At 39.7% G+C, this 16,950-nt stretch overlaps 1 protein-coding gene across 1 annotated transcript; it reads left to right on the top strand.

The window, feature by feature from the left end:
- Nucleotides 1–1,770: 1,770 nt before the first annotated feature.
- LOC139565874 (4-galactosyl-N-acetylglucosaminide 3-alpha-L-fucosyltransferase 9-like) lies at nucleotides 1,771–11,434 on the top strand. Its single transcript, XM_071386504.1, has 2 exons — nucleotides 1,771–1,848; nucleotides 9,271–11,434. The coding sequence occupies exon 2, from the start codon at nucleotides 9,280–9,282 to the stop codon at nucleotides 10,426–10,428; it is 1,149 nt and encodes a 382-aa protein (XP_071242605.1). The 5' UTR covers nucleotides 1,771–1,848; nucleotides 9,271–9,279; the 3' UTR covers nucleotides 10,429–11,434.
- The last annotated feature ends 5,516 nt before the right edge of the window (nucleotides 11,435–16,950 follow it).

Below are 16,950 nucleotides of genomic sequence, written 5' to 3'. Positions count from 1 at the left end.
ACGTTAAAAAAATGTGGAAAAAGTCAAGGGGTCTGAATACTTTCAGAATGCACTGTAGATCATTGTCAAGGTCAGACCACAGCTATAGGCAAAAGAATATCTCAATCTGGCTATGAGCCTCGCCCCCATGAGCTTTTAGATTCTGTGAGAACAAATTGCAACACATCAGACCACAGACAGATACTGAACGCAGACAGATACATTCTGACAGGAAGAAGGGCCACAATCACAAGACAATGAAAACTTCACACAGGCTTCCTATAGGCTTGGCATTTGTTGTATAAAAGGCTGGCAGATTGATTAAAATAAATATTCTTTGATAATGATATTGTATGTTTTATTTTGAAAAGCTTTAGTTGAAAAGTAAAGTGTACCTGTTCATTCATTTGAAATGCAATTGAATACAGGTCCACAAATAATGTTGCTTTCAGTGATGAGGCATGATTCACTTGACCACATCTACGTAGTTCCTGTAGCAGCATTGCTAGACTAGTCTAGCCCACAAACTTACATGGTTCCTACTAGACTAAACCAGAAGCAGAATATTACCAAAAAGTGGGGGAGACATTTTCTGACCTACTTCTTATCGAACAACTATCCAACACGCAACTATCTCAACACTCACTCATTGTCATTGTCACTTGAAGAGCTTCTTTTAATGTAGAGGAAATGATTACATTTCATTATGGTGATAGCCCAATATTGAATATAATTTGTCTATTAAATATAGTAAATTACAGTAGAGGTGATGTTGTTATTATGTTCAGTTTCAGTGTTGGTTTTTTAACATACTTGGTCGAACTAGTTTAGAGAATAAGAGACTAACCCACTGAGCACAGACATCAATTCATCATCTATTCCACGTTGAAACAACATCATTGAAATGACGTGGAAACAATGTTGATTTAACCAGTGTGCTCAGTGGGAATGCTCTTTTGTTACACAGAATCTCACAATTACATTTTTTTAAATCCAAAGTTATTTAAAATACTTAATTCTAATCATTTATTGTTTTGTATTTTTGGTCTTCTAAAATCAGGTTCTCTTAGTGGGAAAAACCATGGATGAGTCAGACAAATTGAAACAGGTAAGGTCACTTGGAAAAAATTAAAATAAATACTTTTCTTCATCTTGTTATATCAGGTCAAGATCTCATCAAACCGATTTTAACCATAGGGGTATGATCATGGAGTTGATGGTGTGTCTAGCTTTAGGCAGGTTCACAATCCAATGTAAAATTAAAATAGGTTGTTTTTCAAATGGAACGTGAACAAGAGAGTTTACTTCGATATGTCCATACAATTGGCATAGAAATGATATACAACTCAAAACGATGAACTTGGAATACAACAGGGGTAATAATTTACAGTACAACAAATAATAGCAGAATTCACACAGTACATGAAAGATACTGTACAAGACCAAAGAAGTTAAAGTTGTATTGATGCTGGCACAAAACTGTTGAGGGCTCTATTTATCAGGTACAATAACCTGTTGATGGTGTTGATGCAAATCCTACGTACTATAGGCTACTCATTGTCGAGGGGGTGTGGACCAACCATTTAACTGCTCCCTCTTGTATTATATACATAGTCTCTGACAGCTTTCAACAATGATTTAAAATATTATTAGAGAGAATAAACCATGCTCCAAGTTCACTTTTTGAATGTGGAGTTAGGTCTAAATAACTATGATAAAAGTACACTCATACTTTGATAAACGTCCTGCCTGCATCAGACAACCAGGTGAAGAGGAAACATAAATAACTCACTTATCTCTACACCTGGATGGTATACGTAGACAGTGTGATACAATACTTCATCTTCTCCTGGCATTGTGGATACCAAGGTAAGTTTGATAACTTGGCTCGCAGGAGGAACTATTCATTATAATAGAAGTAATGACAATGTTTTGACTGGTTATGTATAACTGTTACTCTAAATAAGAGCATTGTGGGTAATCATAAAAATCATACGGAATCTTGTACTTCACATTGATAAGCTATTTCTTATGTTAATTTGTTATTTTAACATTCTTTGATTAAAGATGACTGCATATTATGATATAGTTTAATAAGTGGCCAGAGATCTTTTTGTGACAAGGCTAAGGAATAGGCATGAGTCCTAGTTAATGATTGGTAGAATCTTTGACTTTGATATGAGTTCTATGTGATAACGTGGTTGTATGGTTTGTATTGTCCAAGGCATTGTTGGTCATTGTTTGAGACATATTGCTGAACGTGCACTTGGCGTATTCACAGGGTAGCACAAGTGTACTTTGTTCAAAAAGAGGGGTGATGTTATAAAATATTTGTAAAAAAACTCCTGGAAAATACACTTCTGGAACATTCCAGACGAATCACACACAGTAACTCCAGCAAGAGCCGCGCGTTAGGGAGGGGGTAGTGTCACGTCTACTTCTGCTCCTCTTCTCTGGCGCCAGTTTACACATTATTACGCACACCTGTCACCATCGTTACACACACCTGCGCCTCAAATCAAATCACATTTTATTTGTCACATACACATGGTTAGCAGATGTAAATGCGAGTGTAGCGAAATGCTTGTGCTTCTAGTTCCGACCATGCAGTAATATCTAACAAGTAATCTAACAATTTCACAACAACTACCTTATACACACACAAGTCTAAAGGAATGAATAAGAATATGTACATAAAAATATATGGATGAGCGATGGCCGAACGGCATAGGCAAGATGCAGTAGATGGTATAGAGTACAGTATATACACATATGAGATGAGTAATGTATGGTATGTAAACATTATATAAAGTGGCATTGTTTAAAGTGGCTAGTGATACATTTATTACATCCAATTTTTTATTATTAAAGTGGCTAGAGATGAGTCAGTATGATGGCAGCAGCCACTCAATGTTAGTGATGGCTGTTTAACAGTCTGATGGCCTTGAGAAAGAAGCTGTTTTTCAGTATCTTGGTTCCCGCTTTGATGCACCTGTACTGACCTCGCCTTCTGGATGATAGCGGGTGAACAGGCAGTGGCTCGGGTGGTTGTTGTCCTTGATGATCTTTTTGGCCTTCCTGTGACATCGGGTGCTGTAGGTGTCCTGGAGGGCGGGTAGTTTGCCCCCGGTGATGCTTTGTGCAGACCTCACTATCCTCTGGAGAGCCTTACGGTAGTGGGCGGAGCAGTTGCCGTACTAGGCGGTGATACAGCCCGACAGGATGCCCTCGATTGTGCATCTATAAAAGTTTATGAGTGTTTTTGGTGACAAACTGAATTTCTTCAGCCTCCTGTGGTTGAAGAGGCGCTGCTGCGCCTTCTTCAACCGCTACCCATTGCTGCTGCGCCTTCTTCACCAAGCTGTCTGTGTGGATGGACCATTTCAGTTTGTCCGTGATGTGTACGCCGAGGAACTTAAAACTTTCCACCTTCTCCACTACTGTCCCGTCGATGTGGATAGGGGGCTGCTTCCTCTGCTGTTTCCTGAAGTCCACGATCATCTCCTTTGTTTTGTTGACATTGAGTGTGAGGTTATTTTCCTGACACCACACTCCGAGGGCCCTCACCTCCTTCCTGTAGGCCGTCTCGTCGTTGTTGGTAATCAAGCCTACCACTATAGTGTCGTCTGCAATCTTGATGATTGAGTTGGAGACGTGCATGGCCACGCAGTCATGGGTGAACAGGGAGTACAGGAGAGGGCTAAGAACGCACCCTTGTGAGGCCCCAGTGTTGAGGATCAGCGGGATGGAGATGTTGTTTTCTACCCTCACCACCAATTGTGTTAAAATCCCCTCCACAGATAAGAGTGCCAGTGGTTTCTGTGGCAATTAAATTAAACACCTTCCCGTAGAAGACCAGTAAGAGACCAACAATTAGATATACAACATTACAATTACCAAACAACTGTGGGGGTATGGCCTTACCAAACCTAAAAGATTATTTTGTGTCAGCCCAATTGAGACCTCTGGTGTGTTGGTGCAATTCAGAATACGAATCCAAATGGAAAGACATCGAGACTACTTTGACAGAGATACCCATACAGACAGTTTTGGGAAATAAGGACATGGTAAAAGAAATATACAATAGACAAAATCAGTGGATTAATTTCTCTCTGAAGACATGGTTTAGGGTAGTTAAGCAAAATAATTTAGACAGAGAGATCAAACTGCTGAGTTGGCCCGCATACGACCCCAGCTTCATCGCTGCAACCCTGGACAGCAGATTTAAACAATGAACGCAGAAAGGCATCACATCATTCAGTACAATTATAGGGAATGGGGACCTAGATAACTTTCAGGACCTAAGTAAAAAACCTGGCTTGGATAAACAAGATTTTTACAGATACCTACAAGTTCGACACTATTTCTTAAGGGAGATAAAAGTGACTGACCCTCGAGCACCTCCAAAATTAATCCAAGTATTCACTAACGCATACAACTTGGGGAGTAACAAAAAAACGATTTCAAATCTCTACTTGGGTATTGAATCCTCAAAGAAACATTCTACAAACTATATTAAAAAGAAATGGGAGGAGGAACTTAACATTGAAATAACTGATGAAACATGGTTGAACATATTAGAGACTCAACAAAGCACCAACTCAAGATCATGGAGAGAATTCTGTTGGAAGAATGTTATCCGTTTCTTCATAACACCTAAACTGAAATCAAAACAGATTGGCTCACTACACCCTTGTTGGAGAGAATGCGGTCTATTGAGGGCGGACCACTCTCATATCTTTTGGTCCTGCCCCGCAATCGAAACTTACTGGGGAGAAATAAGATCTAACATTGGAAAAATAATGGGATTTGACATAGAACAAACATTCATTTCTTTGTACTTGGGTGAAATACCTGATATCTTACACAATAGAGAAAAGTACCTCTTGAAGGTCCTACTGGCAGCCAGTAAAAAGGCTATCACTAGGAAATGGCTACAAAAAGACCCTCCCACAGTGACACAATGGATAGACATTGTAGAAGAAATACCCCACATGGAGCGTATGACCTTTGCTTTAAGAACTCAACAGGAGAGAGGTCAAGAATACTGGGAAAAATGGGTTTCGTACTTGGAAAAGGTCTAATTCAAAGATGTCAATGTAACTAATATGATGATAAAGGTATGACGTGCACTGTAACTGCCAGATCTTTTTTGTTGTTCTTTTATTTTACTTTATTTGTACTTTCTAAAAACAAAGTATAAAAATAAAAAAAGCACTTCATGATGGCGAAAGTAAGTGCTACTGGGCGATAGTCATTTAGCTCAGTTACCTTAGCTTTCTTGGGAACAGGAACAATGGTGGCCCTCTTGAAGCACGTGGGAACAACAGACTGGGATAAGGATTGATAGAATATGTCCGTAAACCCACCAGCCAGCTGGTCTGCGCATGCTCTGAGGACGCGGCTAGGGACGCCGTCTGGGCCGGCAGCCTTGCGAGGGTTAACACGTTTAAATGTTTTACTCACGTTGGCCGCAGTGAAAGAGAGCCCGCAGGTTTTGGTAGCGGGCTCTGTATTGTCCTCTGTATTGTAAACAACTTCAAAGCGAGCAAAGAAGTTGTTTAGTTTGTCTGGGAGCAAGACATCGTGGTCCGCAACGGGGCTGGTTTTCTTTTTGAAGTCCGTGATTGACTGTAGACCCTGCCACATACCTCTTGTGTCTGAGCCGTTGAATTGCGACTCTACTTTGTCTCTATACTGACGCTTAGCTTGTTTGATTGGCTTGCGGAGGGAATAGCTACACTGTTTGTATGCGGTCATGTTCCCAGTCGCCTTGCCATGATTGAAAGCAGTGGTTCGCACTTTCAGTTTTGCGCGAATGCTGCCATCAAACCACGGTTTCTGGTTGGGGAAGGTTTAATAGTTGCTGTGGGTACAGCTCACCGATGCACTTGCTAATAAACTCGCTCACCGAATCAGCGTATTCATCAATGTTATTGTCCGACGCTATGCGGAACATATCCCAGTCCACGTGATCGAAGCAATCTTGAAGCGTGGATTCCGATTGGTCGAACCAGCGTTGAACAGACCTGAGCACGGGCGTTTCCTGTGTTAGTTTCTGTCTATAGGTTGGGAGCAACAAAATGGAGTAGTGGTCAGATTTTCCGAAAGGAGGGCGGGGGAGGGCTTTGTATGCGTCGCGGAAGTTAGAATAACAATGATCCAGGGTTTTGCCAGCCCGGGTCGCGCATTCGATATGCTGATAAAATTTAAGGAGCCTTGGTTTCAGATTAGCCTTGTTAAAATCCCCAGCTACAATAAAAAAAAAAAATTATTTATTTATTTCACCTTTATTTAACCAGGTAGGCTAGTTGAGAACAAGTTCTCATTTGCAACTGCGACCTGGCCAAGATAAAGCATAGCAGTGTGAACAGACAACAACACAGAGTTACACATGGAGTAAACAATAAACAAGTCAATAACATGGTAGAAAAAAATGCAGCCTCAGGATATGTGGTTTCCAGTTTACATAGAGTCCAATGAAGTTCGTTTAGGGCCGTCGATGTGTCTGCTTGGGGAGGATATACACAACTGTGATTATAATCGAAGAGATTTCTCTTGGTAGATAATGCGGTTGGCATTTGATTGTAAGAAATTCTAGGTCAGGTGAACAAAAGGACTTGAGTTCCTGTATGTTGTTATGATCACACCACGTATCATTAATCATAAGGCATGAGACTCGCCTGGACTCCATCACCTTCCTGATTACCTCCCCTATATCGGTCACTCCCTTTGGTGCTTTCCTCAGGCCTTGACTCTGTTTCATGTTTGTACGCTTTTCAGGTTTCTTGTTTTGTATTATGGTCTACTTATTATTACCTTTGCCCTCCCTGTACTTGGTCCTCGACTCCCAGCGTACACATTACACTACAACTTCATTGGAGTTCACCTGTGGTAAATTCAATTGATTGGACATGATTTGGAAAGGTACACATCTGTCTATATAATGTCCCACAGTTGACAGTGCATGTCAGAGCAAAAACCAAGCCATGAGGTTGAAGGAATTGTCCGTAGAGCTCCGAGACAGGATTGTGTCGAGGCACAGATCTGGGGAAGGGAACCAAAACATTTCTGCAGCATTAAAGGTCCCCAAAAACACAGTGGCCTCCATCATTCTTAAATTGAGAATGTTTGGAACCACCAAGACTTTTCCTGGAGCTGGCCGCCCGGCCAAACTGAACAATCGGGGGAGAAGGGCCTTGGCCAGGGAGGTGACCATGAACCTGATGGTCACTCTGACAGAGCTTTAGAGTTCTTCTGTGGAGATGGGAGAACCTTCCAGAAGGACAACCATCTCTGCAGCACTCCACCAATCAAGCCTTTTTGGTAGCGTGGCCAGATGGAAGCCAGTCCTCAGTAAAATGCACATGACCGTCTGCTTGGAAAGACTCTCAGACCATGAGAAACAAGATTCTATGGTCTGATGAAAACAAGATTAAACTCTTTGGCCTGAATGCCAAGTGTCACATCTGGAGGAAACCTGGCACCATCCCTGCAGTGAAGCATGGTGGCAGCATCATGCTGTGGAGATGTTTTTTCAGCGGCAGGGACTGGGAGACTTGTCAGGATCAAGGGAAAGATGAACAGAGCAAAGTACAGAGAGATCCTGGATGAAAACCTGCTTCAGAGCGCTCAGGAGGACAACAAACCAAAGCACACAGCCAAGACAATGCAGGAGAGGCTTCGGAACAAGTCTCTGAATGTCCTTGAATGGCCCAGCCAGAGCCCGGACTTGAACCCGATCAAACATCTCTGGAGAGACCTGAAAATAGCTGTGCAACAACGTTCCCCATCCAACCTGACAGAGCTTGAAAGGATCTTCAGAGAAGAATGGGAGAAACTCCCCAAATACAGGTGGGCCAAGCTTGTAGCGTCATACCCAAGACTCAATGCTGTAATCGCTGCCAAAGGTGCTTCAAAAAAGTACTGATTAAAGGGTACTTATGTAAATGTTATATTTCAGTTGTTGTTTTTTTAATAAATTAGCAACAATTTATAAAAAGCTGCTTTTTGCTTTGTCATTATGGGATATTGTGTGTAGATAGATTTATAAAAATGATTGAATTTTAGAATAAGGCTGTAATGTAACAAAATGTGTAAAAAGTCAAGGGGTCTGAATACTTTCCGAAGGCACCGTATATGGAAACTATTTCGTTCCAAGAATAAGGGGTTAAATACATGTAAAAGAAAAAAAAGAAAAATCTGATCTGTCTTATATCTCTCAGATACTTCAGAACACTTCATTTTGGAGTTTTTCGGGACTCTCTCTTCCACTTAGTGAATCTGTTATTGTTTATATGGGCTAATAGCAGTAAGGCCAAATAAAATGTTGAAAATATATTTTTTTATATATTTTTTTATACTTCAAGAGGTCTTCTAAATCAAATTCTAAACCAAATAGCTGAATGATCCTTGGTATGAACTTAGTAGATTAGAGTCAGGTGTGTGTCAGCTAGTGCTGGGGCAAAAGTGTGCCACCAATCATCAGGCCCCTGAGGACTGCAGTTGTCCATCCCTGTTGTACACTGTTTGCTGTACATACTGTATACATCGTCATACAGGATAATCACTGTCCTCATGAATGCTGAATTTATCAACAGCACTGAACGACACCTGATGTTAGCCTTAGTTTCACTAGTGATGCATTTGACATTCTTTGTTCCCTGGTGTATTGTCATATAAGATAGTTCATGTGCTTGCTGAAATGAATTAATGTCACCAGCTCTAGCGCTTAACACTAGAAAATCCTGACCTCCTTGGACCCCCTTCGGCCATCCTTTGAAAGTCAACATTATAACAGTCTAATGAATACATTTAATATATCCTATCATTTAATTGTGTTTATGAAGGTATTAGGTAACATTAGAATATTGAAGAAAATGTATATGAAACGACACAATAGCATTTTCATTTGTTTATGTAACTGCAGGCTATATGAGCAAATGAAAAAAAAAAAACTATTCAAGTGTTAAAATCAATTAAATAAACACTGTCACAAAGATAATTAATTTGTTAAAGACAGGTCTTAATGAGCATCATGAATTTAAGAAAATGCATTTCAAAAGAACAGAATGGCATATTTTCTATTTAAATATATTACTGTTCTTTGAGTGTTGAGTTCATGTGGGGAGTGCATGGATGGGATCACTGTAATTCAGAGTTGTTGTAACTACTTTTTCAGCTATAACCAGTCACTACCATTATTATAATGTATTTCACATCCATAAATACTTTTCTAGTTGTTGTTGATATTCTAGAGTGGTTTTGATTGGTCTCTTTTCTCTTTCAAAGGGTCAAGGTATGTCCACTCCGGCTTCCCAGGGGGTTCTACGGCCTGTTCTGATTGGCTGTTTTTTTATGGCGTGCTTCGTGGGAATATGCTTAATTTACTACAAACCCCAGATCAAGTTCCATTCATGCCCAACTGACCAGGCATCCCACGAGGGGAAGGCTGGTTGTTCTCCTTGCCCTCAAGTAAGTATGGCAGGGAACCACACAGGGCAAAAAACACACCATGCCCAGACAGCCATTCAGGCCGATGATGACGGAGACACAGACACTATCATTTTGATCTGGATGTGGCCATTTGGTCAGGCCTTTGACATAGACTCTTGTGCCTACTTTAACATCAAAGGCTGTCACCTAACAGTGGATAAAAACCTTTACAGCAAGGCGCACGGTGTCATCTTCCACCATAGAGACATCCATGGAGACCTGAAGAACATGCCCCAAGAGCAACGTCCATGGTTCCAGAAATGGGTGTGGTGGAATGGAGAATCACCGGCTAATACAAACAGGATCCCTGGTGTTGACCACTTGTTCAATTTGACTGCGAGTTATCGACTGGATTCTGATATCAAGGTTCCATATGGGTCACTTGTTGAGGTAACCAGTGAGGATAAAATCTTTGAGCTGCCCAAGAAGGACAAATTAGTCTGCTGGGTAGTGAGCAACTGGAACCCAAACTACAAGAGGGTACAGGTGTTCAACGAGCTCAGTAGGCATGTCAAAGTAGAGGCCTATGGGAGACATTTTAGTAGATACCTAGAAAATGAAGAGTACTCAAAGACGCTGTCCAGCTGTAAATTCTACCTGGCGTTTGAAAACTCCATCTACAAAGACTATGCTACAGAGAAGCTGTTCAACGCTATGAAGATGGGAGCAGTGCCCGTTGTTCTAGGTCCATCCAGGGACAACTACGAGCAATTTATCCCAAGGGACTCTTTCATCCATGTGAATGATTTCTCCTCTACAGAGGAGCTGGCAAAGAAGCTTCTCTTTCTCGACCAGAATAATGAAGCTTACATGAGGTACTTCACCTGGCGAAAGAACTTTAAAGTCCAGGGATGGTTGTTTGGACTTGAGCACGCCTGTCGCTCATGTGATTACATTCAAAGAAATAAAGGATACAAAACTTTTCAGAATCTAAATAAATGGTTTTGGGATTAAGTGACCCATTTGTAGTGGTGAACAATGTGGCTGTGTGAAGAGTATTGTATGCTGGACAACCAGGGGTGGAATAGTTTAGGGTACCTTTTGAGAAGTGCAACGGTAAAAAACCTGAGCAGGTGTTATTTCTTCACCACAAAACACTAGAACATTTCCAAGAAGAGTAGAACCAGTTCACGTGCTTTTACACTATGATTTGACTATTAATGTTCAAAGCTTCTTTTAAGAAAAATATTTAATCAGGAATAGTTTTTCACCATATTAAAACAAAAGTTCAGTTCACGTAACAAGGTAGAGCTTAAAATTAGGGATAAATGAATCACTAATCACAAATGTAACTCTTCAGATGCAATGCAACAAAATAACTAAGGCTTAAAATGATGGGGAAAACCTGGAGAAATGTTGGGGTTAAGAGGGTTCAAATCTCCCTAGAAATCTGAGTGCACGGAGGGACATGTCAAAATGCTACATTTTAGCACTTTAAGTCTTTACTCGTATAAAAAAATATGTTATTGAATTCTCCATGTGATCTATATTAAAGGGCACTTCATTTAATATAACAGGGTTTTAAAATCCAATACTGGTGCACAATTTCTACATAAAATATTGAAGGGATGGACAAGACACTCTTTCTTGAAACGAAACAACCCTTTAGAACAGGGGTGTCAAACTCAAATACCCAGTGGGCCAAAATGTAAAACCTGAACAAAGTCGCGGGCCAACATTGAACAAATTAACCTTTTAATATGGACCCAAACAAGTTTTGCTTTAACATTGAATATGGAACAAGCATCGCTTATTACCATACAATATATAATTTAATAGTGGAGACATGCAAAATCGAATTTCAAATGAAAAAACACATCAATGGCATTCATTTATTAAATAAATAAAATGTAAATAAAAATCGTATGCCTCTTTTCTATTTGCAGCCTTCTGATTTAAATACCAAAATAAACTTTTTCCACTGGCTAATAATTTTACAAATAAAATGATAATAAATCAATCAACCATTCAAGCCCATGCCTTGTAGCAAGAAAAAGTGCACAAAGAAAACGTTAATTATTGCACACTGATCTAATCTGATGTGCCCAAGCCAGCACTTTGTGATGTGGCTTTTTTGAACATATTCTGTTGTGAACCCAAACTTATTTTCATCTCCTCTACTTTCTGGCTCCTTTGAGTCATGTCCAGGTCCTTGTATTTGTCAATGGTGTTTCGTTTCATAGTGTCGTCTAATGTTGTACTCCTTACTTACAGCCACGTTGACTCCACAAACAAGACAAACAGGTTTGTCTTTTACATATGTAAACAGATATTCTGCCTCCCACTTGTTCAGAAAGCTCCTGTTTTCTGCCTTTCTTTTCGCCATTTTTGGGAAGGGATAGCGCGCTGACAGTTGTAGCGTCTATGTTGCTATGACTACTGTCACAGAGGAGAGGGCGTTTCTGGGTCCTGTCCTGATTGGCGCGCGAAAACAACAGCAGAGCATTATGGGATTCGTAGTATTAGCGGTGAATGCGCTGTATAATACCGGCGGGCCAGCTCTATTAGTAATTTGGTATTGTCTCGCGGGCCAAATATAATTACCCCGCGGTTTGGCCCGCGGGCCAGAGTTTGACACCCATGCTTTAGAATATTAGGAGCCCTAGTAGCTGTTGCACGTGCAACAGCCACTCTTTCTGGGGTGCACACAAACCATAATGTTACCCACGTTAACATCATGTAATGTTTTTTTTAAAATGTAACCTTCATTTAACTAGGCAAGTCAGTTAAGAACAAATTCTTATTTACAATAACGGCCTACCAGGGAACAGCAGGTTAACTGCCTTGTTCAGGGGCAGAACGACAAAATTGTTACCCACGTTAACATCATGTAATGTAAAATATTACCCATATTAAGATCATGTAATGTGAAATATTACCCATATTAAGATCATGTAATGTGAAATATTACCCATATTAAGATCATGTAATGTGAAATATTACCCATATTAAGATCATGTAATGTACAAATGCTGTGCATGAATCATACCGTTTTTTCCTTTTTTTTTTAGAAGATTTTAAATTGATGTGAGAATGCAATGAATTTTAAATATTGTTCAATATTTTTGTGGATATTTACATTTTTATTCATGTTGACCACCTGACAGCAGCCACATCATTTACACCTGCTTGATCAGTTCAGAATATGCACTCCTTTACTCCACTGCCCAAACAGAGCAATCTCTTTGCATATATTTGTTTTTGCATTGTTTACCTACCCGCACAAAACAGAGGAAACCATACAACCTTACTGCACAGACAGAAAGATAAATTGGTTGTGTCCTTACTGTGCCGTTGAGTATCCTTTGAAAGGGGGAAGGGAAAAGTACAGGTGAGTAATTTTCCACACTGACTCTCTCGACACAATGAAAAGAGTTGTAAGACCTTCAAGATATGTCATGTACTGAATACTGTCTGATTATTAAAAACCAAGGTCTGGAATGAATGTGCATTGACTATTGTAGAATGCTTGTAAAAACATGTACATTTTACTGAGTTACAGTGCATATAAGGAAATCAGTCAATTTGAAAAAAGGCCCTAATCTATGGATTTCATATGACTGGGAATACAGATACCGTTAAAAAAAACGGTAGGGGCGTGGATCAGAAAACCACTCAGTGTCTGCTGTGACCACTATTTGGCTCATGCAGCGCAACACATCTACTTCGCATAGAGTTGATCAGGCTGTTGACTGTGGTCTGTGGAATGTTGTCCCACTCCTCTTCAAGTTGCTGGATATTGGCGAGAACTGGAACATCTCCTTCACATAGAGTTGATCAGGCTGTTGATTGTGGCCTGTGGAATGTTGTCCCACTCCTTCAATGGCTTCGCGAAGTTGCTGGATATTGGCGAGAACTGGAACACATCGATCCAGAGCATCCCAAACAGGCTCAATGGGTGACATGTCTGAGTATGTAGGCCATGGAAGAACTGAGACATTTTCAGCTTCCAGGAATTGTGTACAGATCCTTGTTACATGCGCTGATGGGGGCGGATGAATGGCACGACAATGGGCCTCAGGATCTCGTCCCGGTATCTCTATGCATTCAAATTGCCATTGATAAAATGCAACTGTGTTGTCTGTAGCTTATGCCTGCCCATAACATAACCTCACCTCCACCATGGGACACTCTGTTCACAACGTTGACATCAGCAAACATTTTGGGATCTTTTATTTCAGCTCATGAAACATGTGACCAACACTTTACATGTGGCATTTATATTTTTGTAAACAAACAATTTAATCAATTTTAGAATAAGGCGGTAACGTTTAAAAAATGTGGAAAAAGTCAAGGGGTCTGAATACTTTCAGAATGCACTGTAGATCATTGTCAAGGTCAGACCACAGCTATAGGCTAAAGAATATCTCAATCTGGCTATGAGCCTCGCCCCCATGAGCTTTTAGATTCTGTGAGAACAAATTGCAACACATCAGACCACAGACAGATACTGAACGCAGACAGATACATTCTGACAGGAAGCAGGGCCACAACCACAAGACAATGAAAACTTCACACAGGCTTCCTATAGGCTTGGCATTTGTTGTATAAAAGGCTGGCAGATTGATTAAAATAAATATTCTTTGATAATGATATTGTATGTTTTATTTTGAAAAGCTTTAGTTGAAAAGTAAAGTGTACCTGTTCATTCATTTGAAATGCAATTGAATACAGGTCCACAAATAATGTTGCTTTCAGTGATGAGGCATGATTCACTTGACCACATCTACGTAGTTCCTGTAGCAGCATTGCTAGACTAGTCTAGCCCACAAACTTACATGGTTCCTACTAGACTAAACCAGAAGCAGAATATTACCAAAAAGTGGGGGAGACATTTTCTGACCTACTTCTTATCGAACAACTATCCAACACGCAACTATCTCAACACTCACTCATTGTCATTGTCACTTGAAGAGCTTCTTTTAATGTAGAGGAAATGATTACATTTCATTATGGTGATAGCCCAATATTGAATATAATTTGTCTATCAAATATAGTAAATTACAGTAGAGGTGGTGTTGTTATTATGTTCAGTTTCAGTGTTGGTTTTTTAACTTCTCACGAGTCACCAACCCTGATCCGGTAGCACCCCCCCCCCCCACTGAGTAGCATAGCTAGCATAGCGTCACAAGTAACTTGTAGCATCTAAATATCATTAAATCACAAGTCCAAGACACCAGATGAAAGATACAGGTCTTGTGAATAAAGCCACCATTTCAGATTTTTAAAATGTTTTACAGGGAAGACACAATATGTAAATCTATTAGCTAACCACGTTAGCAAAGGACACGATTTTTTTACTCCCAACAGCTTTTTCCTGCGTCAGTAGCTATCACTAATTCGACTAAATAAAAATATATATAGCCACTAACCAAGAAACAACTTCATAAGATGACAGTCTGATAACATATTTATGGTATAGCATAGTTTTTTTTTGGAAAAATGTGCATTTTTCAGGTATAAATCACAGTTCTACATTGCAGCTGCAATCTGAAATAGTGCTGACCCAGCCAGAACAATTACAGAGACCAACGTCATATAACGAATTACTCATCTTAAAACATTTCAGAAAAATACACAGCGTACAGATATTGAAAGCCCAACATCTGGTGAATCCAAACAATATTTCAGATTTATTAAATGTTTTATAACGAAAACAAAATGTAGCGCTAAATTAGCATAGCTATACCAGGCAGATTCGGCTAGGCGCCCACGGCCAGTTCACATGCACAACAGATATGATATAACATCGTAAATTGGGTCTTACTATGGCTGATCTTTCATCAGAATGTTGATCAAAGTGTCCTTTGTCAAGATGAGTCGTTGGTTCCGTTCAGAATTGTTCCTTTCCCACTCCATTTAGCACAGGTACTGGTCGAGTGGCACGGATCTCTCAAACGTAAATAAAATCAGACAACGGAACACCACAAAACTCCCGAAAAAATTCAAATAATCTGATTAAACTATATTGAAAAAACATACATTACGATGATCTGGTCACATGTATCAAACAAACTTCGAGACGGAGATAGTTTTCCTCCATAATGGCCGCACAACAGAAGACAATCGCAGCTACAAGTCGCACGATTTAGACAACCGGAAGTTGTCGGTCACGCCAAAGAATTAGCTCTCATTTCACGTCAGTCCCAGATAAACAAGATATTTTCCCTCTGACGTCCTCTTGACACCCAGAGGAAGGCCAATGAGGTGTGTTTCGGGTCATAGGGGGCACGACCATATATAGGCAGAGCGTTGAAGCTGGCATACACATCTTGCTTTTTTCTTCTTGGTCATGGAAAGTGCTGTCAAATGACTTCTGTATCACTCAGAGACAAAATTGAAACGGTTTTAGAAACTAGAGATTGTTTTCTTTCCAATGGTATTATTTATATGCATATAGTAAGAGCAATAATTGAATAAGAGGCAGTTTAATCTGTAGAGCAAATTATGCTAATGGGAAAATAGCACCCCCTGTAACAAGAAGTTTTAACATACTTGGTCGAACTAGTTTAGAGAATAAGAGACTAACCCACTGAGCACAGACATCAATTCATCATCTATTCCACGTTGAAACAACATCATTGAAATGACGTGGAAACAATGTTGATTTAACCAGTGTGCTCAGTGGGAATGCTCTTTTGTTACACAGAATCTCACAATTACATTTTTTTAAATCCAAAGTTATTTAAAATACTTAATTCTAATAATTTATTGTTTTGTATTTTTGGTCTTCTAAAATCAGGTTCTCTTAGTGGGAAAAACCATGGATGAGTCAGACAAATTGAAACAGGTAAGGTCACTTGGAAAAAATTAAAATAAATACTTTTCTTCATCTTGTTATATCAGGTCAAGATCTCATCAAACCGATTTTAACCATAGGGGTATGATCATGGAGTTGATGGTGTGTCTAGCTTTTGGCAGGTTCACAATCCAATGTAAAATTAAAATAGGTTGTTTTTCAAATGGAACGTGAACAAGAGAGTTTACTTCGATATGTCCATACAATTGGCATAGAAATGATATACAACTCAAAACGATGAACTTGGAATACAACAGGGGTAATAATTTACAGTACAACAAATAATAGCAGAATTCACACAGTACATGAAAGATACTGTACAAGACCAAAGAAGTTAAAGTTGTATTGATGCTGGCACAAAACTGTTGAGGGCTCTATTTATCAGGTACAATAACCTGTTGATGGTGTTGATGCAAATCCTACGTACTATAGGCTACTCATTGTCGAGGGGGTGTGGACCAACCATTTAACTGCTCCCTCTTGTATTATATACATAGTCTCTGACAGCTTTCAACAATGATTTAAAATATTATTAGAGAGAATAAACCATGCTCCAAGTTCACTTTTTGAATGTGGAGTTAGGTCTAAATAACTATGATAAAAGTACACTCATACTTTGATAAACGTCCTGCCTGCGTCAGACAACCAGGTGAAGAGGAAACACCTGGATGGTATAC

This window comes from Salvelinus alpinus, chromosome 37, assembly GCF_045679555.1.
Source record: "Salvelinus alpinus chromosome 37, SLU_Salpinus.1, whole genome shotgun sequence".
NCBI classification, from domain to species: domain Eukaryota; kingdom Metazoa; phylum Chordata; class Actinopteri; order Salmoniformes; family Salmonidae; genus Salvelinus; species Salvelinus alpinus.
Note: the sequence above shows the minus strand (reverse complement) of the source record. Positions and strands in the feature narration are given on the sequence as shown.